This window comes from Mirounga angustirostris, unplaced genomic scaffold (genome assembly GCF_029215605.1).
Source record: "Mirounga angustirostris isolate CCGP_5_RB_7025 unplaced genomic scaffold, mMirAng1.0.hap1 SCAF_7, whole genome shotgun sequence".
In the NCBI taxonomy this organism is placed as follows: Eukaryota; Metazoa; Chordata; class Mammalia; order Carnivora; family Phocidae; genus Mirounga; species Mirounga angustirostris.
Genome location: NW_026991715.1, coordinates 62590866 through 62615524, shown reverse-complemented (window position 1 = coordinate 62615524; position 24659 = coordinate 62590866). Strand labels below are relative to the sequence as shown.

Genomic DNA, 24659 nt, shown 5'->3' with positions numbered 1-24659 from the left:
TAGTAAAGCCCTTTGGAGCATCTGGCATAGGGTAGAAGTCGAGGAGATACAGTCCTTTCCCCCTTCTCCTCCCCTGCTCCTCCTCCTCTCACAGCCCTTTAGTGAGCTCTCTAGGTCTTTAGGAAGTTCTTGAGACATGGATGTGACATGTATCTCCTTCTGCCACAAATGACAAATGCTCTTGTTTTAAAAAAAGATTTTATTTATTTATTTGAGAAAGAGAGAGCATGAGCAGGGGGAGAGGCAGAGGGAGAGGGAGAAGCAGACTCCCATTGTGCAGGAAGCCCAATGTGGGACTCGATACCAGGATCCTGGGATCATGACCTGAGCTGGAGGCAGATGCTTAACCGACTGAGCCACCCGGGCACCCACAAATGCTCTTTTAAAATAAAGAAAACAACCAAACTATAGAACAGAGCTGATACCTCCTAAAAGGACACAAGAGCCAAGGCAAGAACAAAGGAAGCAGTGCAGGAAAGTTGGGATACAGGGGTAACTCCTCAGAGGCAGAGGAGAAAGTACCCAGACCTGGATTCTTCCTTGACCACCTTTCTCGGCAGACTACTTACTTTCATTACCAGAGTAAGCTCTTTTTCTACCTCCCTCCTAGAACATGAACCAGACAGAAGAGCCAGAGTAAATGGATACAGTATGGCTGAAGCCTCTAATTTCTGGGAACCTCAGCCTCAAACACTGTACAAAAGAAGAATATTCTATGGGTCAGTGTCCTTGCCCAAAACTCTCCTTAACCCAGAGCAACAACTTAGCAAAGCAACAATGTTAGCCCTAAGTAGTGTCCACAGGATCAGACAGTGATTAAGGTTCTCCTCAAGAACAAAAAATCCCATGAAAGTTAGAGGGAGGATAGGGTAGGAGGTAAGCATAGAGCAGTACTAGCAGATCATAACACAAAAATGTATTATTTCTTTTTTTTTTTTAAAGATTTTATTTATTTATTCATGAGAGACAGAGAGAGAGAGAGAGAGGCAGAGGGAGAAGCAGGCTCCCAAGGATCAGGGAGCCCGATGTGGGGCTCGATCCCAGGACCCCGGGATCATGACCTGAGCCGAAGGCAGACGCTTAACCATCTGAGCCACCCAGCTGCCCCAAAAATGTATTATTTCTTAACTTTCTTAACACTTGCCCCCAATACCATAGACAACTTGGGTCTTAGAAGCTGGGTGAGGCTAGTGGAGATTTGTCATGAAGTAGTCAATAGTTCAGCACCATGTGGCAGGGAATCCTTTTAAAATCTTCTGCCTCAAGAATTTAGGTCCAAGGAAAAGGACCTGAAGAGTTTGGAAAGCTGATGATAATGAGATTATAGAATTATTTGTCTGACGAATCTGGTTTGTACATGTATAATCTAATGACGATAATGCTAGCAGGGAGCAATTACCACCACAGAATACTTTTTTTTTTTTTTTAAGATTCTTTATTTATTTGTCAGAGGGAGCACAAGCAGGGAGAGCAGCAGGCAGAGGGAGAAACAGGCTCCCCATTGATCAAGGAGCCTGATATGGGACTCGATCCCAGGACCCTAGGATCGTGACCCGAGCTGAAGGCAGACGCTTAACCAACTGAGCCACCCAGGTGTCCCACCACCACAGAATACTTACAAATCTTCAGGTACTACCATATATAGGATGGAGCCCCAACTGGTTTCAAAGACTGTTTGGGTACCCCTAAATAAAATGTTTGACGTACCCTCTATATCTTTGGCAAGTATACATGACCTTGGTAAGATTGTTTCTATCATATAGCTTACTGTTGGCAATGACTATATTCAGCACCTTAAATATATTTTTAAGTATATTTCTCATATTTATCTTATAAGATAAATAAATACCTGAAATACATTTTTAATACAGCTAAAGAAGTTAAAAATGTATCCTGACCCCTTATACTTAAACTATATGAAGATAAATAAAACACAATAGTGGCATAATTTGTCAACTTCCTTTTTTGCCATACTTCATTGAGAGGACCCAATTATGTTAGAAAATTATGAAAAACAAATGTAGTAGTTTCCACCCCCCCATGTTTCCATTCTGAACAGAAGGAAATGACACTGCATGGAATGTTGCACAGCCTCCTTCTTGAGACTGGGGCTTTTTTCAAATCCAACAGTGCAAAGACATCATATTGGCATAACCTTAGGAGGTGAAAAACCATTGTGAAGATTTAGGAATGCACTAAAAAAATATAGTAATACTTCTGAATAAAGAACACTCTTTGGCACACTTCCTATTACATAACTTTCAACATTTAATGACAAAAATCCAGCCAGTGAATATTGCAACACTTGGAATTTGTTTTGCAAAATGTGCTAAAGTGTGTGAAATTGCAATACATGGTAGCCCTACTTTTTTCACTTTTCATCATCTTCAGCTTATGTATGATTTTTTTATAACAGGATTATTTTATTTTTTTTCCAAGCTACTAAATTTCAAATCTTGATGGTGCTAAAAAGGACTAGGCACTCTAGAGAGATGGAACTGTTTACAACCAGTAGTTTTGTTCACTGTCTCTCCTAACCCATTGGTAAATGTTTATGAATAGCTAAGGTGGGACTTTAAAAATCGAGGGCAATAGGTTAAGAAAACACTCATTGCCTCAAATTAACTGATGTTAAACCAATAACAGTGTCAAATAATGTTAATTTGAGGCCCCATTTCATTTATTATTCTGGTATAAGAGACCACATTGCATAGTATTACTGTTGTAATGACTGTGTTCATTGAATTACTTTGGTACATGGCATGTAAGCAGTTTGTGAATCTAAGCATGCTAGTCTCTTCTGCCCAGGAGTGAAGTTTCATATGGTAGTTTGAGTGACAAACATCTCAGAGCTTGCTCACATTCCTCTGTGGAATAGTCACTTTTGAGAGAAAGAGGTGTGGCTTCGTGGTCTGAGAACAGGATTGTCAGCCAGGAACACAGAGTTCTCATCCTGGAACTATTTCTGTTTTCTTTATGGATCAGATCATGCTAATAAATCTTTCTAGGACTCAGTTTACCCAGTTAAAAAAGCTGGTTAGGAAAATCTAATTAATAGGGATATACTGAGTATTAATAAATGGGTATCTGTTAAATGATTTGAAATGAAAAGTGGTATGAATGTAAGTAAGGACTTTTTTTATGAACTAGTTTATGAAACAAACAAATAATAGAAAAATTTTGTCCTTTGTAAAAATTATCCCCAAACAAGAAAATGTCTTTTAATGAATTTTAATGTTTAAATAGTTCATTTTATTTTTTCTAAATAAGTATTTTCTACTCTAAATGTTTTTCTTTCTTTCTTTTTTTTTTTAAAGATTTTATTTTCAAGGAATCCTTACACCCAGTGTGGGGCTAGAACTCACAACCCTGAGATCAAGAGTCTCCTGCTCCACTGATATGAGCCAGCCAAGTGCCCGTAAATGTTTTTCTTTTTAAAGTTAACATGCTAAGTATTGTATGTGATGTAAATAATTAAATTCACCATTAGTTTCTATTTAAATGTAAAGAAGTAGTTTCTTTGTTCTATATAGCAAAGGGAAATCTTTTCTGAAGTTCCATGCACTATAAGAATATGGATGTTATTAAAGTTTTACAGAAAAAATTAAGATCAAAGAAATGTATAGTCAATCTAGAGCTTTAGCAGGGTGGTATAACAAACTGCCTGTTTTAAATTGATAAAGACTTTTTCTAAGAATAAGATGCAGGTTCCAAAAAGACAAAATTGTGCATATATATACAAACAAAACCAGGGCAGGGGAGAAAGACATAATGAGTGAGTAATTGTGGTGTTCTATATCTGAAAGAATAAGGTAAAAAGGAAAATAAATCAACTTCAAATGCAAATGTTTCATTCTGGTGGCTAGTCAGCATTCCCCTACCCTAAATCCAGCCTCCCAAAATTAATCAGCCTTATGTGTGAGGTTAAAAAGCAAAACGAAACAGTAACTTCTAAAAAAATATACTGTGGTTCTTTACAAGAAGATTTAAATCTCCTATCTTCCGCTTTCTTAAAAATGAAAACAAACAAAACAATGGATCTTCAATTCTGTGTCTGGGATCTCAAATTTGGCTGTGAATATGTGTTTCAAATCTCATTAATTACAATATTGGCCCCATGAGATACAGTTGCTGATGCAAAGAACACTCTTTGTACTCAAAATAATTTGAACAAGGGCAAAGAAGCATTTTACTTACATGTGTAAACATTAAGAGGAAAATAAAACAGAGATTGTTCAGATAGCTGCTGAGATGTTTTAATGATAATTGATTTGACTACCACTGAAGCTTTAAGGTTACCATGTATAGGAATAGTCATGTTTTCACTTAGTATATTTGTTGGATAATAACGCTCTTGTGAAGTTAACTCTGACATTAACTTGACAAGTTCTGAACTAAGACCTTTTAGCATTTTATTCCTTCTAGATACTAAGACCAAATTGTTCTGAATTCCATACCCTACTGTGCAGATCTATTATTTATTTTTTAAATATCAGAAATGATGCCATAACTCAAAGGACTCTTCCATGTAATATATGAGTAAAAACTAATCAAATGAATAAATGGCAGCAGTAGACAGGAAATAGCTTCTCTTGTTTTCTCTTTGTTTTCCTTTCTCTTTAGGAAATAGTAAATTAAACCATAGCTATTTGTGGTCTTGTACTATAAGAACACATGTGGTCATACATTTTCATCCTATTAACAAATTTGTTGGCTCAGTGGGTAGAAAGTAAAGTCCTCTGTAAAGATCTCTTAATGCCTTGCATGGGGAGGGTCATTTGCTATATATAATCACAACCTAAAAATCTTGCTCTGAGATCTGATGGTGTCCATTGGCTGTCTTTATTTTTTTTAAAGATTTTATTTATTTATTTGACAGAGAGAGACACAGCGAGAGAGGGAACACAAGCAGGGGGAGTGGGAGAGGGAGAAGCAGGCTTCCCGCTGAGCAGGGAGCCCAATGCGGGGCTCGATCCCAGGACCTTGGGATCATGACCTGAGCCGAAGGCAGACGCTTAATGACTGAGCCACCCAGACGCCCCCATTGGCTGTCTTTAAATGGATACTGAAGGGGCGCCTGGGTGGCTCAGTTGGTTAAGCATTTGCTTTTGGCTCAGGTCATGATCTTGGGGTCTTGGGATCGAGCCCCACATCTGGCTCCTTGCTCAGAGAAGAGTCTGTTTTTCCCTTTCCCTCTGTTCCTACCCCTGCTCGTGCTCTCTCTCTCTTCCCGCACCCCCACAAATAAATAAATAAAAAATCTTTAAAAAAAAATGGATACTGAAGAGCAGAGTTAAGCGGCCCTAGTAACATATAAGAATCACTTGGGGCTTACAAAAAATACAGATGCCTGCATCCATCCACAAAATTTCTGAGTTAGTTAGTTTGGGGTGGGGTCCCAGATCTTGTATTTAAAACAAAAGCCAACAAAAAATAAATCCTCCTAGGGTAATTCTAATGTGCCATGACTAAGAACCATAGAGAATCCCAACACCAGTGCAAGGATAATAACAAATTTGTTTTTAGATAACAGTACAAAGCCCACTCTTGGTCTTTAATGGAAAATTTACTTTAGTCCAAGTGTGGGCAGGAGCATGGATTAGCAGCTGCCATAGCTCTCTCCTTGACTGCATTGTCTAAGCAGTCACTTATAGGGAGTGTTCTATGGGTCGTGGAGTCTTGAGATGCCGATAATTTTCTGGGTTAAAGCCAATGGAAGCTGATAATTGAACAACAAATTACATATGCTAACTCTGAAGGTAGAGTCTGTAAACAGTGGCAGCCTTATACATATCTGAGCATTTTGAGCTAAAGTTCATCAAAAGAGAGACTTACTTGCTCAGCATCACTCCTTCTGCTTCTTCTGAGTCCATGAATGCCATGTCTCCACCACCAAATCACTATGGTTCATTGTAAACAGAAAGAGGCATTTTGAATTAGAAATGGCAAATTACTTCTCTTGGAAATTAATCAGCTTAAGCCTATGTGATTTTTTTTTTTCATTTTCTTCATCCTCACTTCTATGGGATGAATTTTTGTCCTTTTAATAAAAGCACTTTTATTTTTCTTAAATCTTTCTATCATAATGTCAGTCCTCTATTGTTTTTGCCATTTTCTTTTGCTATCATATTGTTTTCTTCATTTAATCCTATTTCTTTTATTCTTTTCCATCTTTTTACACTTTACCTTGACAATTAAAAAAAAAAATTATCTAACACTAGAATAGCAGGTCCCTCTTCATTTTTTCCCAGTTTTTGATTTATGTTTGGTGGCCAACCCCTTTTCTCAGTCTCTCTTTCTTACTAACTGCCCTTCCTTAACCTTCTGTTGATGTTTCATTCCTATCATTTGCTGTCAATGGCCATATAAACCCATTTCTTTCCATTCCATTTATCTCTGTAGCTCCATGTGCATTTTTAGGGTCCTACTACTAAAAGCTTAAAGCTCTGTGTGAGAAATAGAAAGGTGGCTTTCCCAATTTAAATCCTATTTTCTCTCTCCTCCTATAGCTGTTCCATATCTATTCATCCTTTCCTGATGTTTCCCCCAGTCCGACCCCCACCTGCACCCCTCTTCCTCTGTCACTCCTTATTTGATGCCCATGTCTTCTTTCTAACCCCATTTGCACTCTGATTTTGCATCCAAGGATCTCCACAAGATAAAGGATGGAGTTCTATCGGGAACCAGATTGTGTCTCAGAAACTTTCTGCACATTTACTGAAATGGGATTAGGGGCTTTGATCCAGAAATATTCTTAGGCAGCCTTTCAGCTCTGGCACAACTTTGCACACCTTGGAGGAGTGTTGGGGCCTACTCTGATGGACAAGGACAGGGATGTCTTTAAGGCCTTATGTGGCCCTTTCCACTTCAATGTCAGGAAGAGTAGGCATCACCGACCAAGGCTGGAAAACCAGGCCAGGGGGATGTCTGCAGCCCTTTTCTGCAGCATTTCTGGCAAGGGAGCTGTTGCGCGGTGGGCCACGGGGCTCCAGGCGTACAGGGGCCAGGGTAGGGGGCCAGTGAGGCCCCAGGATTCACGGGCCATCTTTGGGAGGAGGCTCACCTCTAAAGAGGGGAGGCAGGCCCGAGGCAGGGTGTTCCCCTGGGAAGCAGGGCGCGGCCCTAGGGGCGAGGCGACGCCACCCCGGCGGCGCCGAGGGCCGGAGGCACAGTCCCTCCCCAGGAGGAAAGGCGAGTCGCTCTGGGTCGCTCAGACAGAAGGTCGAGGGAACAGCGCGTTTGTCCCTCACCAGCCATTCCTCTGGGAGCAGGGCGGGGGGCCGGGGGCGACACCCCAGGGAGTAGGGCTGAGAGCTGCAGAGATCAATTCAGGGTACTGGCGCGGGGTCACAGACAGGAGAGGAGCCGGAAAGGGGGCTGGTGGGGGCTCCCACGAAGGCTGGGGCCGTAGGTCTGTCTGTGTACTCGGCGGGCGCCCCGAAGTCTGGGGCCTCCACAGCTCCAGCTCCGCCGGCTCCTACCAGCGACTCCAGGCCGCACTTTCCCCTCCTCCCGGCGCCTTCTCTCCAGTGAGGAGCCGAGCGCGGGCGGCGCGGGGGGAGGGGCGGCGGCGGAGAGAACAGCCAGTTGTTTAAAATCCTTCTAGAGCAGTTTCTAATTCCCCCCTTGCGCCGGGGTTCGGAGGGGGGAGGGGGGAAAGAGAGCGGGAGGAGGGAGGAGAACGGAGAGGGAAGGAGGGAGGGAACCCGGGAGGGAGGGAAGGAGGGAGGAGACTGCCGCTTAGACTGTAGCCGCCACCGCGCGCTTCGGAAGGCCGGAGGGAGGGGGAGGCCTGTCAGTCTCGCGCGTTGCCTGGGCGAAGGGGGCGGAGCTTTGGCGTGGGGCGGCCAATAGTGGGGGTGGCTGCGTGGGTCGCCATGGGGACGGGGCTGTTCCCGGGGAGGCTGTGATGGGTTGACAGGTGCGTGACAGTGGGAGCTGCTCTCGGCACAAGCATGTACGGCAAAGGCAAGAGTAACAGCAGCGCCGTCCCGTCCGACAGCCAGGCCCGGGAGAAGTAAGTGTCTCCGCTTCTCACCCACCTCCGCCTTCACACGCGCGCACACACACGCACGCACTCGCACACTCTCTCGGAGACACGCAGACCCAGACACTCTCCGCCCGGGGAGAGCCGGGGGTGGGCTGGCAGGGGGAGGGGTACACAAGGTGGGGGCGTGCGGTGCGGGGAGCGGCTGTTTCCCAGGAGGTGCTCTCGCGGGGCGGGCGGCCTTGGGGGGCTGCCGGCGGGAGGGAGCGCGTGTGCTGGGGGGCGGTGGCGGTGCTGGTGCCAAGGATGGAAACTTGTTTGGGTGATTGGGGGAAATAACCCGCGGGTTCACCTCCTCGCAAAGTAACTTTAGAGCTGGGGTCCGGGGCTGCGGGGACCCGGAGCGCTGCCGAGGGTCGCGGGCGGGGCGGAAGGGGGCAGCTGCGTGAAGGAGGGCTCGCGGTGGGACCATGGGTGTTTGGAGGGGCGGGCTGGGGTCGGGGCAGGCAGTGCGTGGGGCGCCGCGGCCGGCGCTCCGGCGCCTGGGGTTGGGGCCGGGATCGCCCGGCGAGGCGAGGGCGGCGGTGCCGGGCGCGCGGCGGGCGGAAGCCGGGAGCGGAGCGGCCGAGCGGGGCCCCGCGGGGCGCGGAGACGCGCGCGGGGCGCGGAGGGCGTGTGCGGGCGTGGGCCGGGGGGGCGTCGGGGCTTTCTACCGCCGGCGAAGCGACGCGCCGTTCGTGGTGCCCCGTGCCTCGCGGGTCAGGGGTGGTCGGCGCCAGGGGCGCCGCTGAAGTTTGGGAGCCTAAGAAGGGCCGAGTTCCCGGGGAGGAAAAGTGTGCAGGCGAGAAGCGGGATCTGCTGGAGCAGGCTGGCGTTTCTGCCTCCCCGGCAGACCCAACTCCGCGGCGGCGGCTGGAGAACTTTTTTTGGAGACTTACTGCCTCCCAAACGTCGGGAGGCCGCGGCTGCCCCGGCGGCGGGCCGGGCGACCCCCGCGGGGCGGTGGTCGTGGGACGCGCGGAGTGGGAGTTGTGTGAGCTCAGCGGCCGGAGGGAGGAAGGTCGTCTGGGGTGCGCGGGGAGCAGTGGTCCGAAAAGGGATTTGCCGGAAGGGGAGAAACGTTGAGGTGGGGAGATACAGGTGTTGACTCCGGTGGGAGCCCAGAGGAGGCGGGGGAGAAGAGAGCCCCTCCCGGCCCGGGATGCTACCGTCACGGCACACTGCGAAGCAGGGCTGTTCGCTGCTATTCTTACGTACTTGTAACGGTGATTTGGTCGTTACTAAAAATGAGAGCGGATAGTGACTGTGACCACTGGGGAAGAACCCCTCTTTTCTGTGCAGCAAATCGGTGATTCCCAGTAACCACCTCCTCTCTGAGGGTGAGGCTTATCCTTGTCATTGAACGCGCTCTGCCTTTCCGAGGGGGTTCAGACTGGGGGAGAGTCTGAGAGCATCTCCGAAGAGCTACTTTGGTTACCTTGCGCTTGGAAATAGCTTCGTAAATAAAAACCAAATACTCAGAAGACCGAGTTTACCTCCTTCCTTTAGGCAGTTGGTAGTCTTCTGAAAGTTTCTTGTGCCCTAGGGATGGGAACATTTCCTAATCTTCGTGTTGGCAGCAACACACAATTCCCATAAGATTTAGGGGTGGCAGGCCTTGATGTAGCAAAACAAACAAAAAAATTTAACGGAGAGATGCTGATTTGGTTTTGTTTTTTTCCAGAGGTATTTTCTGAGGAGCTACATTTAGGAACTAGTTGATGTGCTGTGAAATATACAAAAGACAGTAATATAGCCTGGTTAAGAAACAAGTTACTAGAACTGAAGTTTTGAAATAACAGCCCAATTTTTGTGCATTAATCATTTGGTTGTAATATATCTGATAAGATTAAAAACAGGATGTTTTAATGATTACAGAGTATTGGGATTTCATATTACTGAGAGTGAAGGAATTGAAATGTATTGAGACATTTGGGAGCGGTTGAATTTGAGAATCAAAGTAATCTTGGATTTTAGTTAGACTCCCAGGAATGGTTGAATCTAATCTGTATCCTGATAACTTTGTAAAAAAAAAAAAATTTTTTTTTGTAATTATCTGAGATAATAATGAGAATGTGATGTGTCTGTGGTGCTTTCTAGCCTAATTCTGTGATTCTGTCATGAAAACAAATAACTGCCACTTTTGCTGTCCAGTCTACCAAACTGAACACCAAGTAATATCTACTCTTGAAAGCAAAGTGGTGAGGGTTCTGCTAGATGGTGCTATTTGATTTAAATATATTTCTTCCATTCATTGTAATTGGCAGCAGGAATCCTGGACTAGTTTGCGTTATGAACCTAAATATAGGTGAAGGTAAAGAGGCCACTTTTGGGGAATTGACAGTCATTGTTCTGGGTTAATTGTTGCATTAATTTCTGGGTGAATGTTGTTTGAATCTAACACAAACATTGAGGTAGATTCTATTTTATAGAATAAACTTAGTTTCATTTTGATGGGAGAGTTGATCTCTCAGTTTTCCCCTTTACTATTCACTTGGGGGTTTAATGGCACTAATCTACAACAGTGTGCTAACTTCTGAGGATAGGAATCTTGAACTTGTCTTTAAAGCGGATGTTACCAGATTAAAAAAAAAAAATTAAGGTGGCATATTTTAAAAGGTACCTGAGCAAAAAAGAATTCTCCCTTAGTAAGAAAGTTAGAATTGCTCTGATCTTAAAAATCACAGAAATAACTTCTTTTTCAGTAATAAATATGTGTACATATTTATTTTGTTTTAATAAAAACTTTCTGAAAAAAATGAGTTTTGAATAATAGCATGCGTATGAAAATACTGGTTTTATAATCTGTCAGGAAATGTGTTTTCTAATGAGTTCATGGCGGAGAGCTGACAAGTGCTTACCTGTATTATTATCTTTGCTTTCTCTTTCATTAATAACTTACTGTGTGGAATACTTGAAATTAATTTGTAGGTTTTATACAGTGGCTATAGTTTCAGTGTACAGTTCTGAGCATAAAAACGGCCAAAGTCAGGTTATTTGCTTATTTTGCTGTTTTAATTTTTCTTTTTTAAGAGAGAGATGGGGGTAGGAGGGGCATAGGGAGAGGGAGAGAGAGAGAACCTTAAGTAGGCTTCACACCCAGCACAGAGCCCAATGCTGGGCCATCTGAAGACCCTGAGGTCATGACCTGAGCTGAAATGAGGAGTTGGACACTTAACTAAGCCACCCAGGCGCCCCTATTTTGTTGTTTTAAAGTCCAGACGGATTAAGTCTATACAAAGAGTTGGATTAGTTTTAATTATAGAGGGAGTGATTGAAAACCCTTGGTGGGAGGTGGGATGTTTGCATAGAAATTTAAATTCTGATCGTGTTAGGTCATTTCCCCCTTTAGCAGGTTTTCTTTGTAACACTGATCACAATTATAATTAAGTAACTATATAATTGCTAGTTTAATGTCTAGCTTCTTCTAAAATGTAAGTTTTTTGAGGGCAAGGGATGATACTTCTAATTTCCTCTCGGAGGTATCCCTGACATTAAGGACAGGGCCTTTAAATGTTGAAAGCACCAAATAAATACTGTTGAATAAATGAAGATGTTAGACTCAAAGGAATATTTTTTTCAGGGTGTGGAAAACATTTTTTTTCTATGACCTCCAAAATAAGGACTTTGGAAGTTTGAGTTCCACATTCTCTAGCTTAGTTGTATTTCAAAAATAGCCAATGACAACAAAACAGTAATTATTATTTGTCATTCTATATGCCAGCTACTGTGTTTGGCATTTTATGTATATTTCTTTAATTTTCCCTACAATTTTCCCTACTGTGTTTGGCATTTTATGTATATTTTCTTTAATTTTCCCTACAATTCTGGAACATAGTAATTTTTTTTCTCCATTAAAGAGATATGGAAACTAAAACTCTGACGTTAAGTAACTCAGCCAGGGACACATTGTTTTGTTACAACAAAGATTTCTCTACCTTTAGAACCTGTGGTTAAAACTGAAAGATGTATTTTTTTGGTATACCAGATTGCCTTCCTGATCTAGGGTAGGATGCTACAGGTAGGGAACGATATTACATAATCAGATATAACAGACTTTAAAGATTTGATGAATTCTTAACCCTTGGTGCACCTTGATGCTTATACCTTCCAATATATATATATTTTTTAAGATTTTATTTATTTATTTGACAGAGAGAGACACAGTGAGAGAGGGAACACAAGCATGGGGAGTGGGAGAGGGAGAAGTAGGCCTCCCGCCGAGTAGGGAGCCCGATGCGGGGCTCCATCCCAGGACCCCGGGACCACAACCCGAGCCGAAGGCAGACGCTGAACGACTGAGTCACCCAGGCGCCCCTATACCTTCCATTTTGACGGACTGCAGATTTGTGTGTGGTGTGGGCAAGGCATAGAAATTTTAGGAGTGAAAGTTCGAAGCCTTAAATAATGAAGAATACTTGTTTCTTCAGATTTTTTCTTGCAGGAATTTTGTTTGACCTCTTACGGTTTGAAATTAGATAGACATTGTAGCTGTGAACACTGTATGAAACGTTGCTTAACTTTAAGCCATACTGTATCCCACATAGCCACAGAAAGAATAACTGGCAACTGTAAATACATGAGTGGTGATTAATACTTTTATTAAACTAATTGCATCTTTTAAAATTATATAATAGCACGGAAAGATGAATCTTCTATAAGGCAAAGTTAAACATAAGATACACATACCAAACAGTGACATCATACTAAGTAAACTTGTGAGAAACTATGGAAATCAAACTGTGCATCTAACCGGGGGCTCTGAAAAGTAACTTTGGTTTTTCAGTTATGAATCTTTTAGTTGAATATACCAAGAAACAAATACCTTATGCTTATTTTTAAATGGTTAAGTCTAATGAACATTTAAATACCACTCCATATAATAGAGCAATTGTAGGGATTAGTATCTTCCAGCATCACCTTATTCCCCCCTTTTTTATTATTGTCACTCCCCTAAAAAAATTGTAAAATTTTTTTTCTTCCTTTCTGAAGGAAATAAAGTTAAGACAAGTGAGGTAATGCAAATCTCTTCAGAAACTTGTTTGATGGGCATTTAACAGTTAAATCACAATTTCTAAAACTAGTTAACAAATACTTTTTTGGGAATGAAATTTTCTGTATTACATTGACTCTACCCTTCCCAATCCCCAAAATGTTTACTCCAAAATATTAAATAATATCTAACATGTCATCTTAGCTATGAGAGTTTTTCTATTGATTGATCTCTTTTCCATTATTGTAGAGGAACCTAAAAACCAACTTTTTGAAGGAACAAACCTAGAGAAAAAAATATGTAAGATGTTGAGAGTTAAATTTTAGTATTGTTTATCCACAGATTTTTTTGGCTCTAAAAATAGTTTTAATATTGTAATGTATTTTTTCAGTGCCGTGAAAGAAAAAAATGAAAAATTTATTCCCACGCTTTCGAGGCAGTTTGCCATATAAAACCAAATTAGGATGAAAATATCATTAAATTTTATTCTCTCTGTAGTAGTGGACCAAATATATCTCACATCTTTAATTATTACTAGAAAATAGAATCATTTTGTTTTACAGTTAAAACATACACTGTGGGCAGGGGTTGAAATAATGCCTAGGTTGCAGTTTATTAACATTTCAACCCTGTAGTTTAGAGTTAAAAGTAAAATTTGGGGAAAAATAATTTTGAATTTAGAATCTTTTTCTATAGAGATCACAACGGTTACATTAATGTTGGGGTATAGGATTGAGGATTAATGTATTGGGTTTAGAAAACATGATAGTAATTCTTGGACTATATAACTTAAAAATACGTATTGAAGATAATTATAATTTTATTTTGGAATATGTGGAGATATTCTCTACTGTTGTGTGTACATTATTGCTTTGACATTGGTATGGGAATGATAAAACATTTGCTTGCTGGTGATGTATTGTTGATTTGTAATATGTGAGCCTCTGTAAATGTGCTAAAATATTAATTTTATTAATAACTTATTGTTTCCTTAGGGAAGGACTTAAAATAGCATTGGAGCAATAGAATAAGATATATTTGTTAATATCTGAAGAGAGTTTGGAATAAAAAATAAGTGCTTATATTTCGATTTTAAACTTTGCTTATCTGGTTTTGTATATAATTTACATATTTAACATCTATTCATGTAAGGTTTTGTAACATATGTATATAACTTAATATGAGTAAGACTGTGAAAGTTACTCAACTATTATACCAAAACCATGTATTCCACCAAAAATGATCTGAAGAGTGGTCCACCAAAATTTATGTCCTACTTGTTTTTAGTAATATTAGAGAAATATTAGAGGCTGTTCTTACCTTCCCCAAACTATATATCTTATTCACTGTGTGAGGACATTGAAAAACAGGTGGAAAATTGTCCACCCAGGGAATAATAGTTTTTCCAGGTGACTTTTAATAGCCCTACAGGCTGCCCAAATTTATGTTTGGTCATAATGGGTAACTGGTAGTTTTTGTCAGAGTAGGTTAATAGTTTAAAGATTTTTGAAAAGTGGAGCTAATATAGTTACTGTAATATTTTTTTTAAAGATTTTATTTATTTATTTGACAGAGACACAGCGAGAGAGGAAACTCAAGCGGGGGAGTGGGAGAGGGAGAAGCAGACTTCCCGCCGAGCAGGGAGCCCCGCTGAGCAGGGAGCCCGATGTGGGGCTCGATCCCAGGACCCTGGGATCATGACCTAAGCTGAAGGCAGATGCTTATTGACTGAGCCACCCGGTGCCCCAAGTTATTGTAATATTGTCAAAACTAAAAATTTATCTGGACTCAGAAGAGCCTGGACAGTTCAGTGCAATGAAATAATTAATACTCATTTCTTTTTCATCTTTAAAAGAGACACTTAAGTTGGTGTCACACTTTTTAGTAATGATGAAACTACCCTGACATTTTATTTTAGGAATTTTGATGATTCTTTTTCATGTCGGACCCTAAACATCTTTCCAACAGTAATGAGCCATCGTAACATTTGAAATCACAATTCAGCTAGAGTAACCTTGAACCAATGACCTGGCTATCTCCTATTTTTGATCTTCTGTATTAATTTTGCTTCGTGGCATATCATACAAATAGTTCACAGAAAAAATTGTAGAGACTGAAGTATAACACTTTTTTTTCCTATTTTGAAAGTTTTTTTTGTAATTGTAGGTATAGTATAGTTTTAATAACTAATATAGTTTAATTATTAGTATAATCTAGGCCATATTAAAATACTGAGGAAATACTTGTGAAGGTAAGAATAGTAGATGAAAATTTATATGTGGCTCTGTGCATGTAAGCTGAGAGAGGAGTTGATGCCAAGAACAGGCTCTTACCTGAAATTGATACGGTTATTTTTCTTTAGTGATCTGATATTTGGCTTGATTTTCCTTTTATTTACCTACTTCAAACTTGAGAAAGAACGAAAGCTACTTCAGTGATAGAAGAAAGCTAGGTAAATGAATTATTCTATTAAAAATGCTTATATTTAATAGGATTAAAATAAATGTTTTCTGAAAAATAAGAAAATCCTAAATACTTCATAAAGAGCTTGTGGAGTTTTGTCATAGAAAGTTATTCTTTAATATTAACAAAAACAGCAATGCTATCATTTGAATATTTTGTTTGTTTGACCCATTACTTGCATTGTCCCATTTAATCCCTTCAAGAATTCACTAGACTGTTAGGTGCTATTTTCTGTTAATGTTACAGAAGAAACAGAGGCTTAAGAGTTTATCATGCTTTTGGCGGCAGGTATTAAGAAAATGGTTTAATTGATCAGGGTTTAAAAAGAAATCTCACGTAACAGGATGTCTGGAAGTAGTAGTTTCAGAGTTGATTCAGTGACTCAAGAATATCAGGGTTCAGGCTCAGTTTCTTTGCCATTCCTCATGGTTTCCCTCTCATCAACAAACCACGTTCCCAGTATCACTTCCTCAGACAGCCAAGTCAAAGGCAGGAGGAAAGGCAAGGCTTTTCCTTCTTGTGTCTCATTAATCTGGAGGAAAACCTTTTCTTAAAGTTGCTTAGCACTATCTTCTTATGCCTTATTGAAGAGAATTGTAAAATTCCCTACCCTAAACCAATTACTGGCAAATGTAATGGGATTACCATAATTGGCCTAAGTCAGTCATCTTCGTCCTCTGGATTGGAAACCTTTCTCCCCTGTACCTGAGCTGCCTGAGCAAAACTGGAGATTTTTGGTAAGGAAGATATATCTTGAGGGTATAAAGAGAATACAGTGAGACCCCTCCTTTCATGGGACTTACTTTCAATTTTGAAGGAAAAACATAACAATAAACAAGTAAATAAATACAGTCAGATATTCATAAGTGCTAAAAAAAAAAAAGTAAAGTAGGGTAATATAGAGAATGACTGGGAGGCTACAGTAGACTGGGTGGTCAGGGGAAGGTTCTTGGAGAAGGAGATATTTAAGCAGAATCCTGAGTAATATTTAAAGTATCAGTCATGGGGCGCCTGGGTGGCTCAGTCGTTAAGCGTCTGCCTTCGGCTCAGGTCATGATCCCGGGGTCCTGGGATCGAGCCCCGCATCGGGCTCCCTGCTCCGCGGGAAGCCTGCTTCTCCCTCGCCCACTCCCCCTGCTTGTGTTCCCTTTCTCGCTGTGTCTCTCTCTGTCAAATAAATAAAATCTTTAAAAAAAAAAAAAAATCTTTAAAGTATCAGTCATGAGAAGATTTGGGGTTAGAGAATTTCAGACAGGTCTCAACTATAATTGAGGAAACCTGTCAGCATCAGCATAATTACTCAAAGATATGTAAAATATGAGTCAAATTTGGGATAAGAACCTATGTTCCCTGGAGCCTGGTTTTGTTTTTTTACTGAGGAATTGAGTGGTGGGTCTAGTTTATCTGGGGTTTCCTAGGTAATAAGATTGACTGTCTTATTTCTTGAACCCCAGGGATGTACTTGTTCTAATAAGGACAGTGGAGCTTATGACTTTTATAATAACATTAATAGAAATAGCTAAGATTTATTGAACACTTAAAACCTATTTTATTGACAAAGGATGGTACAACTGGTATAATTATTTCTTGTAAGTTTTCCAGGTTGGATTAGACCCCCTTACTCTATGCTCTCGTTGTAACCTCTCCTTGTCCTTTTCACATCCATCATAAATTAATGAATTATTTGCATAATGTTTTGTTTAATGTCTTATCTTCCAGTTAGATTGGAGTCTCTCTGAGGACAAAAACCGTGGTGTCATCTTCTCCAGTGTATTCCCACTGCTTAGCACAGTGCTTGGAATTCTGATTAGATAGTTGTAGAATAAATGAGTTAAGGATGTAATATATAAGGAGCTTATAAATATATTGCAACACAATATCACTACATCTAGTTTATTTTCTCCTCAATATTCTAATATTTGGCACCAGGATTATTATGTAATTTCTAAAGAAGAGTTTTCTATAATATGGGCATTTAGTGGTCATTTTGTGAATTTTAGGACTACAGGAGATTAACTAGTTGTATTACTCAGAAATGCATGTGTATTTTTAAATATATATGTTTTTATTTCTATTTTTTATTTTTTTAAAGATTTTTATTTATTTGACAGAAAGAGAGAGAGCACGCGCACGAGCATAAGCAGGGGGAGCGGCAGAGGGAGAATCTGGCAGAGGGAGAAGCAGGCTCCCCACTGAGCAGGGAGCCCAGTGCAGGGGATGCGGGGCTCCATCCAGGACCCTGGGATCATGACCTGAGCTGAAGACAGATGCTTAACTAACTGAGCCACTCAGGCGCCCCTAAATATATATGTTTTTAAATTTATTTTAGAGAGAATGTGTGCATGCGTGCGTGAGTGTGGGGAGGGGAGCAGTAAAGGAGGAGAGAGAATCTCAAGCAGAGTCCACATTGAGCATGGAGCCTGATGCAGGGCTGGATCCCATGACCCTGAGATCATGACCTGACCGGAAGTCAAGGTCCATCGCTTAACCGACTGAGCCACCCAGACCCCCTGCATGTATATTTTTAATATGAATTTTGGATAGAATAATCTCCTTTTCTTTGTGTTTCAAAAAATTTAGTAATATAAACAGAATTATACTTCATAGTTTCAAGGTATTTTAATGTACTTTGTATTATTTAAATCTCACAATAATTTTGTGAAGGAGGTGATAATTGTCATTGGCTATTGAGATTTATAGGTGGAAATTGACTTACCCAGCTTAGGTAATAGAGTTAAAATGTGGCAGAATTGAGCTGTATTTATATTTTTTTGGTGCTAAGGCCAGTGTTTCTTTCCTTATACTATAGCTATCTCTTTTAAAATGAGAGATTGGGTTGTGGAGCCTGCTTGAGATTCTTTCTCCCCCCTCATCCCCTTTCTCCCTCTCTAAAAAATTAAAAAATAAATAAATAAAAATAAAATAAATTGAGAGATTCGTGTATATTTCAAGAAGGCTTATGTATGGATTTGATTCAGCAGAGAATCATGGATTAGATAGTAGTTTAAAGTTTATGTCAATACTTTGGTTAAGTGAAAAATATTGTTATAGTGTGAGTTAAACCCCATCTTTTTTTTTTCTTTAAAGATTTACTTATTTTAGAGAGAGCACATGAGCAGGGGGAGGGACAGAGGGAGAGGGAGAGAGAGAATCCTCCATCAGACTGCCCATTGAGTGTAGAGCCAGATGTGGGGATCTGTGTCAGGACCCCAAGATCATGACCCAGCCGAAATCAAGAGTTGGCTGATAACCACCTGAGCCACCCAGGAGCCCCAGTTAAACACAGTCTTATTCAGTCTTACTCAATACTCCAAAAATGCTACAATCTAAGTAAAACCTGATATTTGAAATCTTTCTGCTTTTGTTACATAAGTTAATTTGTATAGGATTTAGGGTAGTTTGAATTTCTAATTTGTGAAGGTTTAGGCTCTTCGATCAACGCACTCTTCTCTGTGCCTTTGCCAGTTAGCTTCAATTTGCAGAGCTGGAATAGCAATAGGGAAAAGGAAGGGTTTTTCCCCCCCTTCTATATACCTCACTCTAATAAGGAAGGGAAAGTTCTTTGATACGGATTAATGATAGACTATTCTTACCTTGTTTTTTTTTTTTTTAAGATTTTATTTATTTATTTGAGAGAGAGAATGAGAGAGAGAGCACGAGAGGGAAGAGGGTCAGAGGGAGAAGCAGACCCCCCGCTGAGCGGGGAGCCCGATGCGGGACTCGATCCCGGGACTCCAGGATCATGACCTGAGCCGAAGGCAGTCGCTTAACCAACTGAGCCACCCAGGCGCCCCCTTGTTTTTGTTTTTATCATGATAACATATGTAACATAAAATTTACCATTTTAACCATTTTTAGGTGTACATTACAATGGCATTAAATATATTCACGTTGTTAGGCAACCATCACCACCATCCATCTCTAGAACATTTTCATCACCCCAAACTGAAACTTTATACCCAATAAATAACTCCCTATTTTCTCTTCCCTCCAGCCCCTGGCAACCACCATTCTGTTTTTTTTGTCACAAGAATTTGACTATTCTAAGTACCATGAATGAGTGGAACCATGTAATATTTGTCTTTTTATATCTGGCTTTTCTTCTTGCTCAATCCCTTTAGCAACTTTATAAAGTAGATATAATCCTCATTTTACATAGGAGGAAACGGAGTTTCACTGAAGTTATATACTTTGTCCAAGGCCATAGTAAGTTGCATAGTCTGGATTCAAACTCAGGTTTCTTACTTCATTGCCCATTTTAACCATTTTGCCTGAGTGTTTCATAGCTTAATATGGGGAAAAAATAACGGGAGTTGTGAGGGTGGGGAGTGGGAGGGGAATGCTTGGATAGTTCTCTTCACAAGTATCCACCATTTTTAGTTGGGGTGGGAGGCAATAGAGAAGAGAGGTGCTAAGGAAAAAGATTAAAGAAAGCATTTTACAGCTGCTAAAAAGGTGGGCAGACTTATATAGCTACCAAAAGTGTTCCACAAGTAACTCCAAATTCTTTAGCTGATATCTGAGATTTAACAGCTTGAATGTAATGCTTGTTGGAGAGGAAGATGCCAGTTAGGAGCTCAGGTTATAATTTCAGGTAAAGCTGTTTCTCCATTCTTGTTGTGTGTAGAGGTGAAATACCCTGGCATAAGTTGCTTTCCTTAGTAAATTTTAGAGTCAGAAATAAACAGATGAGGAATATGTAACATCTCAAAAAAAACTATCTCCTCTAATTATGGGTCTCTTCCAACCAGCATATGGCCTGTTGGTTTTTTGTTTGTTTTTGGACTAGGGCATCTGGAAAGTTCCGTGTGTTCCAGGAGCAATAGTACAACCATACTGAGTCTAGTACTACAGTACATTTCTATAGTACTGACTATTAGAAAAAAATGGAAACAGTTCCTTTGTTTCATTTTTTCACAGCATCATGAGCTATTTATCATTTATAATTGGATTAAAATTATGTGATGATTACATTTTATTCAGTGCATTTAAGCAACAGCAATTATTAGAGAGCATTAAAGGTGTTTCAATAAGCATTTTTTAACCCTGAATTAAACTGAGAGACTGATATATTTTTTCCATTTAGAAGTACTGTAATGGAGAAACCTGAGTGAAGTTTCTTACCATTGAATACATTACATGCACACAAACACAAATATGTATGTGTATATACTGGGAATAGTTTTCGGGTAGGAGTTCATCTTAGGAAATCACTTCCGAATTTATATGAATTCGAATTGGTACTGAGTCAATTATGTAAGTGAGTGGGATTTATAAATTCAGGGCCAAAAAGGTTTGGGTGTAGGCAAGTTTTTACTAAACATTAAAGGGTGCTGATGCTTTTCTGTAATATGGGTATAAAATGAGCAAGAGAACTCATAGCAAGCACTGGCAAAAATGCTGCTAGTTGCCAAATGTTTCTGTGTTTGTATTAGTCAGATCCCCAACAGGAGAGCTCCTTCAAAAGGAAAACTGGAGAGAGTTTAATGAATTAGGTTTAAGATTAAAACCAACCAGGGATGGAAGGACACCAAGGAATTAGCAACAAGGGAAGCTTTACCCGCCTTAGTTCTGAAGGGGAAGAGGGACAGAGCAGTTACCAGAATCTAGTGAGTGCTATGGTCATTGCAGAAAGGCTACTCGTCTGCACCTGTGATTTTACCAAGAGGGCCCAGCCACTGTCAAACCCATTGTAAACAGAGGCTGGAGGCCTGGCAAAGAGGAGATCTTCCCTCTTTTCCTGCCCTCTGATCAACTGATGCCTCCTTTCTGTAGAACCTAAGTGGGAGCCAGAGGGCAAGGGAGATGAGATAATATACTCCTCAGAGATCAGGCTCCCAGGTCACAGCAGGGCAGAAGGGGTAGAGAGTAGATCTGGCAGGACCAATGAAGAATATCCAGGACTAGTGTTCAAGTTTTAATTTTTTATACATTTGAAGCAGTTATTCCAGGTTTTTGTTGTTGTTGTTGTTGTTGTTGTTTTATAGAATAACCTGAGAAAATGGAACTTTTTTAAAAAGTTGGGTTTTGTCAAAATAGCATTTAAAATTAATTTTTAAAACCCACTTAGCTATTTTATGATAGTATAAATTTGTATACATGTTATGAGGTGGGGGGTAATATTCCTTCAGCTTTCTGCTGTCTCCCCCTTCCTTTGTTCATTTAAGAAGTGTTAACCATCTCTTTCTCTCTCTGTTAGACTGCAAAACAAAAAAATTTTTTTAAGTATATGTGCAGCTGAAGCGAGCACATGAGGGAACTCACTATCAGGTGATTACCTCACTGGGTAACAAGCACTATAACAGGTATAGAAGGTGCATGGGAGTTCTGCAAAAGGGCATGAATCCAGCGGAGGGCTATGATATTTCCAAGAGATATATATATATTTTTAATTTTAATTTTTTTTATTTTTTAAAGATTTTATTTATTTATTTGACAGAGAGAGAGTGCACAAGCAGGGGGGAGGGGCAGAAGGAGAGGGAGAAGCAGACTCCCTGCTGAGCAGGAAGCCCCATGTGGGACTCAATCCCAGGACCCTGCGATCATGACCTGAGCCCAAGGCAGATGCTTAACCCACTGAGCCACCCAGGTGCCCTCCAGGACATATTTCTACGAAGATGTTTATTAAACAAGAAATAGGGGTGCCTGGGTGGCTCAGTCGTTGGGCATCTGCCTTCGGCTCAGGTCATGATCCCGGCCTCCTGGGATCAAGCCCCGCTCGGGCTCCCTGCCCAGCAGAAGGCCTGCTTCTCCCTCCCCCACTCCCCCTGCTTGTGTTCCTTCTCATGCTTTGTCTCTCTCTGTCAAATAAATAAATAAAATCTTTAAAAAAAAAAACAAACCAAGAAATAAGCATTAGCCAAATTTGGGTTGGAGCGGGGCAGAAAGTAAAGAGTATGCTAGGGAGAGAGAGAAACATGTAAAGAAACAGGACAGTATTAAGGAGTATGCTGTATTTGGTGAACTACAAGAAAGTTGGTATGACTGGATGTGCTGTAGGTTAGGTAGAGGATGTGCTGCCAGATATGTCTGGCAAGTTAAACAGGAACTATTTCAAGAATGACCTTGAATGACAGCTTGACCTGAGAGAGAAACAATTTTAAACAGAAAAGTGACATCATCTGAGGTACATTTTAGAAGAATCATTCTGGAAGTAACACAGAGGATGGGGTAAAGGGGGAGACAGAAATGTTAGGAAGCTATTGGAATAAGTAAGCTGTGGTAATAATACATCATTTCTATCTTACCGGCAGTCCAATAGATGTCTTAGAATCTAGAATACATAGGACTTGGTGGCTTAAAAGTGAAAACATTAGGATTTTTAGGATGGCTGTAATTATAGATAGAAGTTTCAGTCCTAGCCTTGGCGGGACTACAGGAGGAAGAACAGACAGGAGATGTAAGGAGGAAGATGATGAGTTCAGAATGAAGGGCCATTCAGACCTAGAGATGGAGCACTTGAAGCCATGAGATGGGAATGAAGTCATTCTTCATGGGAATGTCCAGGAGAAAGTGTGAAGAGACCAAATATTCCCCAAGAGGGAATATTTAAAGGCCAAGGGGAAGAGGAATTTGAGATTGAGACTGAAAAGGAACACTAGAGAGAGATGAAGGAAACTCCTAAGGATTGGCATCTGTCACAGAAGGCAAGGAAGGGTACTTTTGCAAATGGAAGCCTATGTTACTATGCCAGATATAGTAGCATAAATGAGGAGGTTAAACAGGGTTTGAATTTTTAGAATAAGAGATCATTTGTGAATTTAGGGAGAACAGTTTCAGTGGAGTGGACCTAAGCTAACATGCAGTATTTTGAGGGGCTGAATATAAGGCAAGAAGGTGGAGACATCAAATGTGGACAGCCTCACTTGAGAAAGGAAGCAGAGAGAAGATTAAGTAGAAGAGGATATAGATATTTTGCTTTGGTAATTTTGTGTACATAGGGGTGTTAGTTGGGGAACACTATTTGGTTCTGTCATCCTGTAAAGAGGTTTACTAGAAACAACGTTTCAGTAGTGCTTTAGGGTGTGTGTGTGTGTGTGTGTGTGTGTGTGTGTGTATATGAAGGGTAATTTTGGATAGATGGTAGAAGCAACAGATAAGCCAAGGCTAGTTTCTGAAAGCAAGGGCTAACAGTTCTGAAGTCATCCTGTGGCTGTTTGGGGCTCACTGTAAGGTTTGTTTGTTTTTTAAAGATTAATTTATTTTAGAGAGAGTAAGAGCAGGGGGAGGGACAGACAGGAAAAGAGAGTCCTAAGCAGACTCCCCACTGGGCATGGAGCCTGATGCACGGGATCTCACAACCCTGAGATCATGACCTGAGCTGAAACCAAGAGTCAGATTGTCAACTAACTGAGCCACCCTGGCGTCCCCACTGTAAGATTTTTAAGCAGGGAGGTGACATGAACAGAGTTTACTCTCTACCATGGTGAAAACAGGAAATAAGTCATCTGAGATGTTAAAAAATGTCAATTCCATTTTACCCAGGTGTAATAAGGCACAGATGGATTTATAAATATATTTTTTATTTGTAACAGGACAAGCTTAAGCTCAAAGGAAAGAAAATGGACATATAGAAATGATATAAAGTATGCTTTATTATTGATGTTCCATTTTTGTGTAACTGTTCATAATAAAATTTGTAACACTTTTGCACTGTCAACAGGGACCTTTACAAAATATGTTGTGGATTTTGTAAAATACTAATTCCATATTAATTATTAATTATTTAAAAGTATATTTGAATTAAAAATTTTTTAAGTATAAGCTGGAATAAATCCTATGTAATATACATTTATAGCATAATTGCCTTTTACATAAATCTCATTTACTGTTTTATTAGAACTTTGAAATGTAACTGACAGGATTAAGGTGGGGTTTTTTTATTGTATGGTTAAAAGATACAATAAGTGTTATCAATATATATTTAATAAAATCTGCAACATCCAGCATGAGATGAGTTAACTAAAGTTTACAACCATTGCTGTTCTAAGCAAAATGCTTAAGTACTTTAATTTGATCATTATTTTAGCATGCTTACATTCATGTAAAATCAACAATGAAGAACATATGCAGGTCAATTTGATTTTTCTTGTGGGAACTTGAATAAAGTGTCATTTATTTGAAAAAACTTCCAGTAAGGGCAATGGTCTTGATATGAATTATAAAATAACCAGTTAT

General features: G+C 40.4%; 1 protein-coding gene and 1 long non-coding RNA gene across 10 annotated transcripts in view; one reads left to right on the top strand and one right to left on the bottom strand.

Moving 5' to 3' along the window:
• LOC129046438 (uncharacterized) overlaps window positions 1–7603 on the bottom strand; it is a 142778-nt gene extending 135175 nt beyond the window's left edge. For both annotated transcript variants that reach the window (XR_008507736.1, XR_010413110.1), the window contains exons 1-2: window positions 7064–7603; window positions 5836–5900 (exon numbers count right to left, since the gene is read on the bottom strand). This is a non-coding gene — a long non-coding RNA (uncharacterized LOC129046438). The remainder of the gene's footprint in view (window positions 1–5835; window positions 5901–7063) is intronic.
• A 257-nt stretch (window positions 7604–7860) lies between these two features.
• Window positions 7861–24659, top strand: part of SSBP2 (single stranded DNA binding protein 2) — a 288797-nt gene continuing 271998 nt past the window's right edge. For 3 of the 8 annotated variants that reach the window (XM_064596317.1, XM_064596314.1, XM_064596313.1), the window contains exon 1: window positions 7862–8017. In XM_064596317.1, coding sequence (XP_064452387.1) covers window positions 7956–8017 — 62 coding nt within the window. In that variant the 5' untranslated portion in view covers window positions 7862–7955. Of the gene's footprint in view, window positions 8018–24659 lie in introns of all 8 variants that reach the window. The other 5 variants (XM_064596315.1, XM_064596316.1, XM_064596318.1 and 2 more) reach the window with 4 other exon arrangements.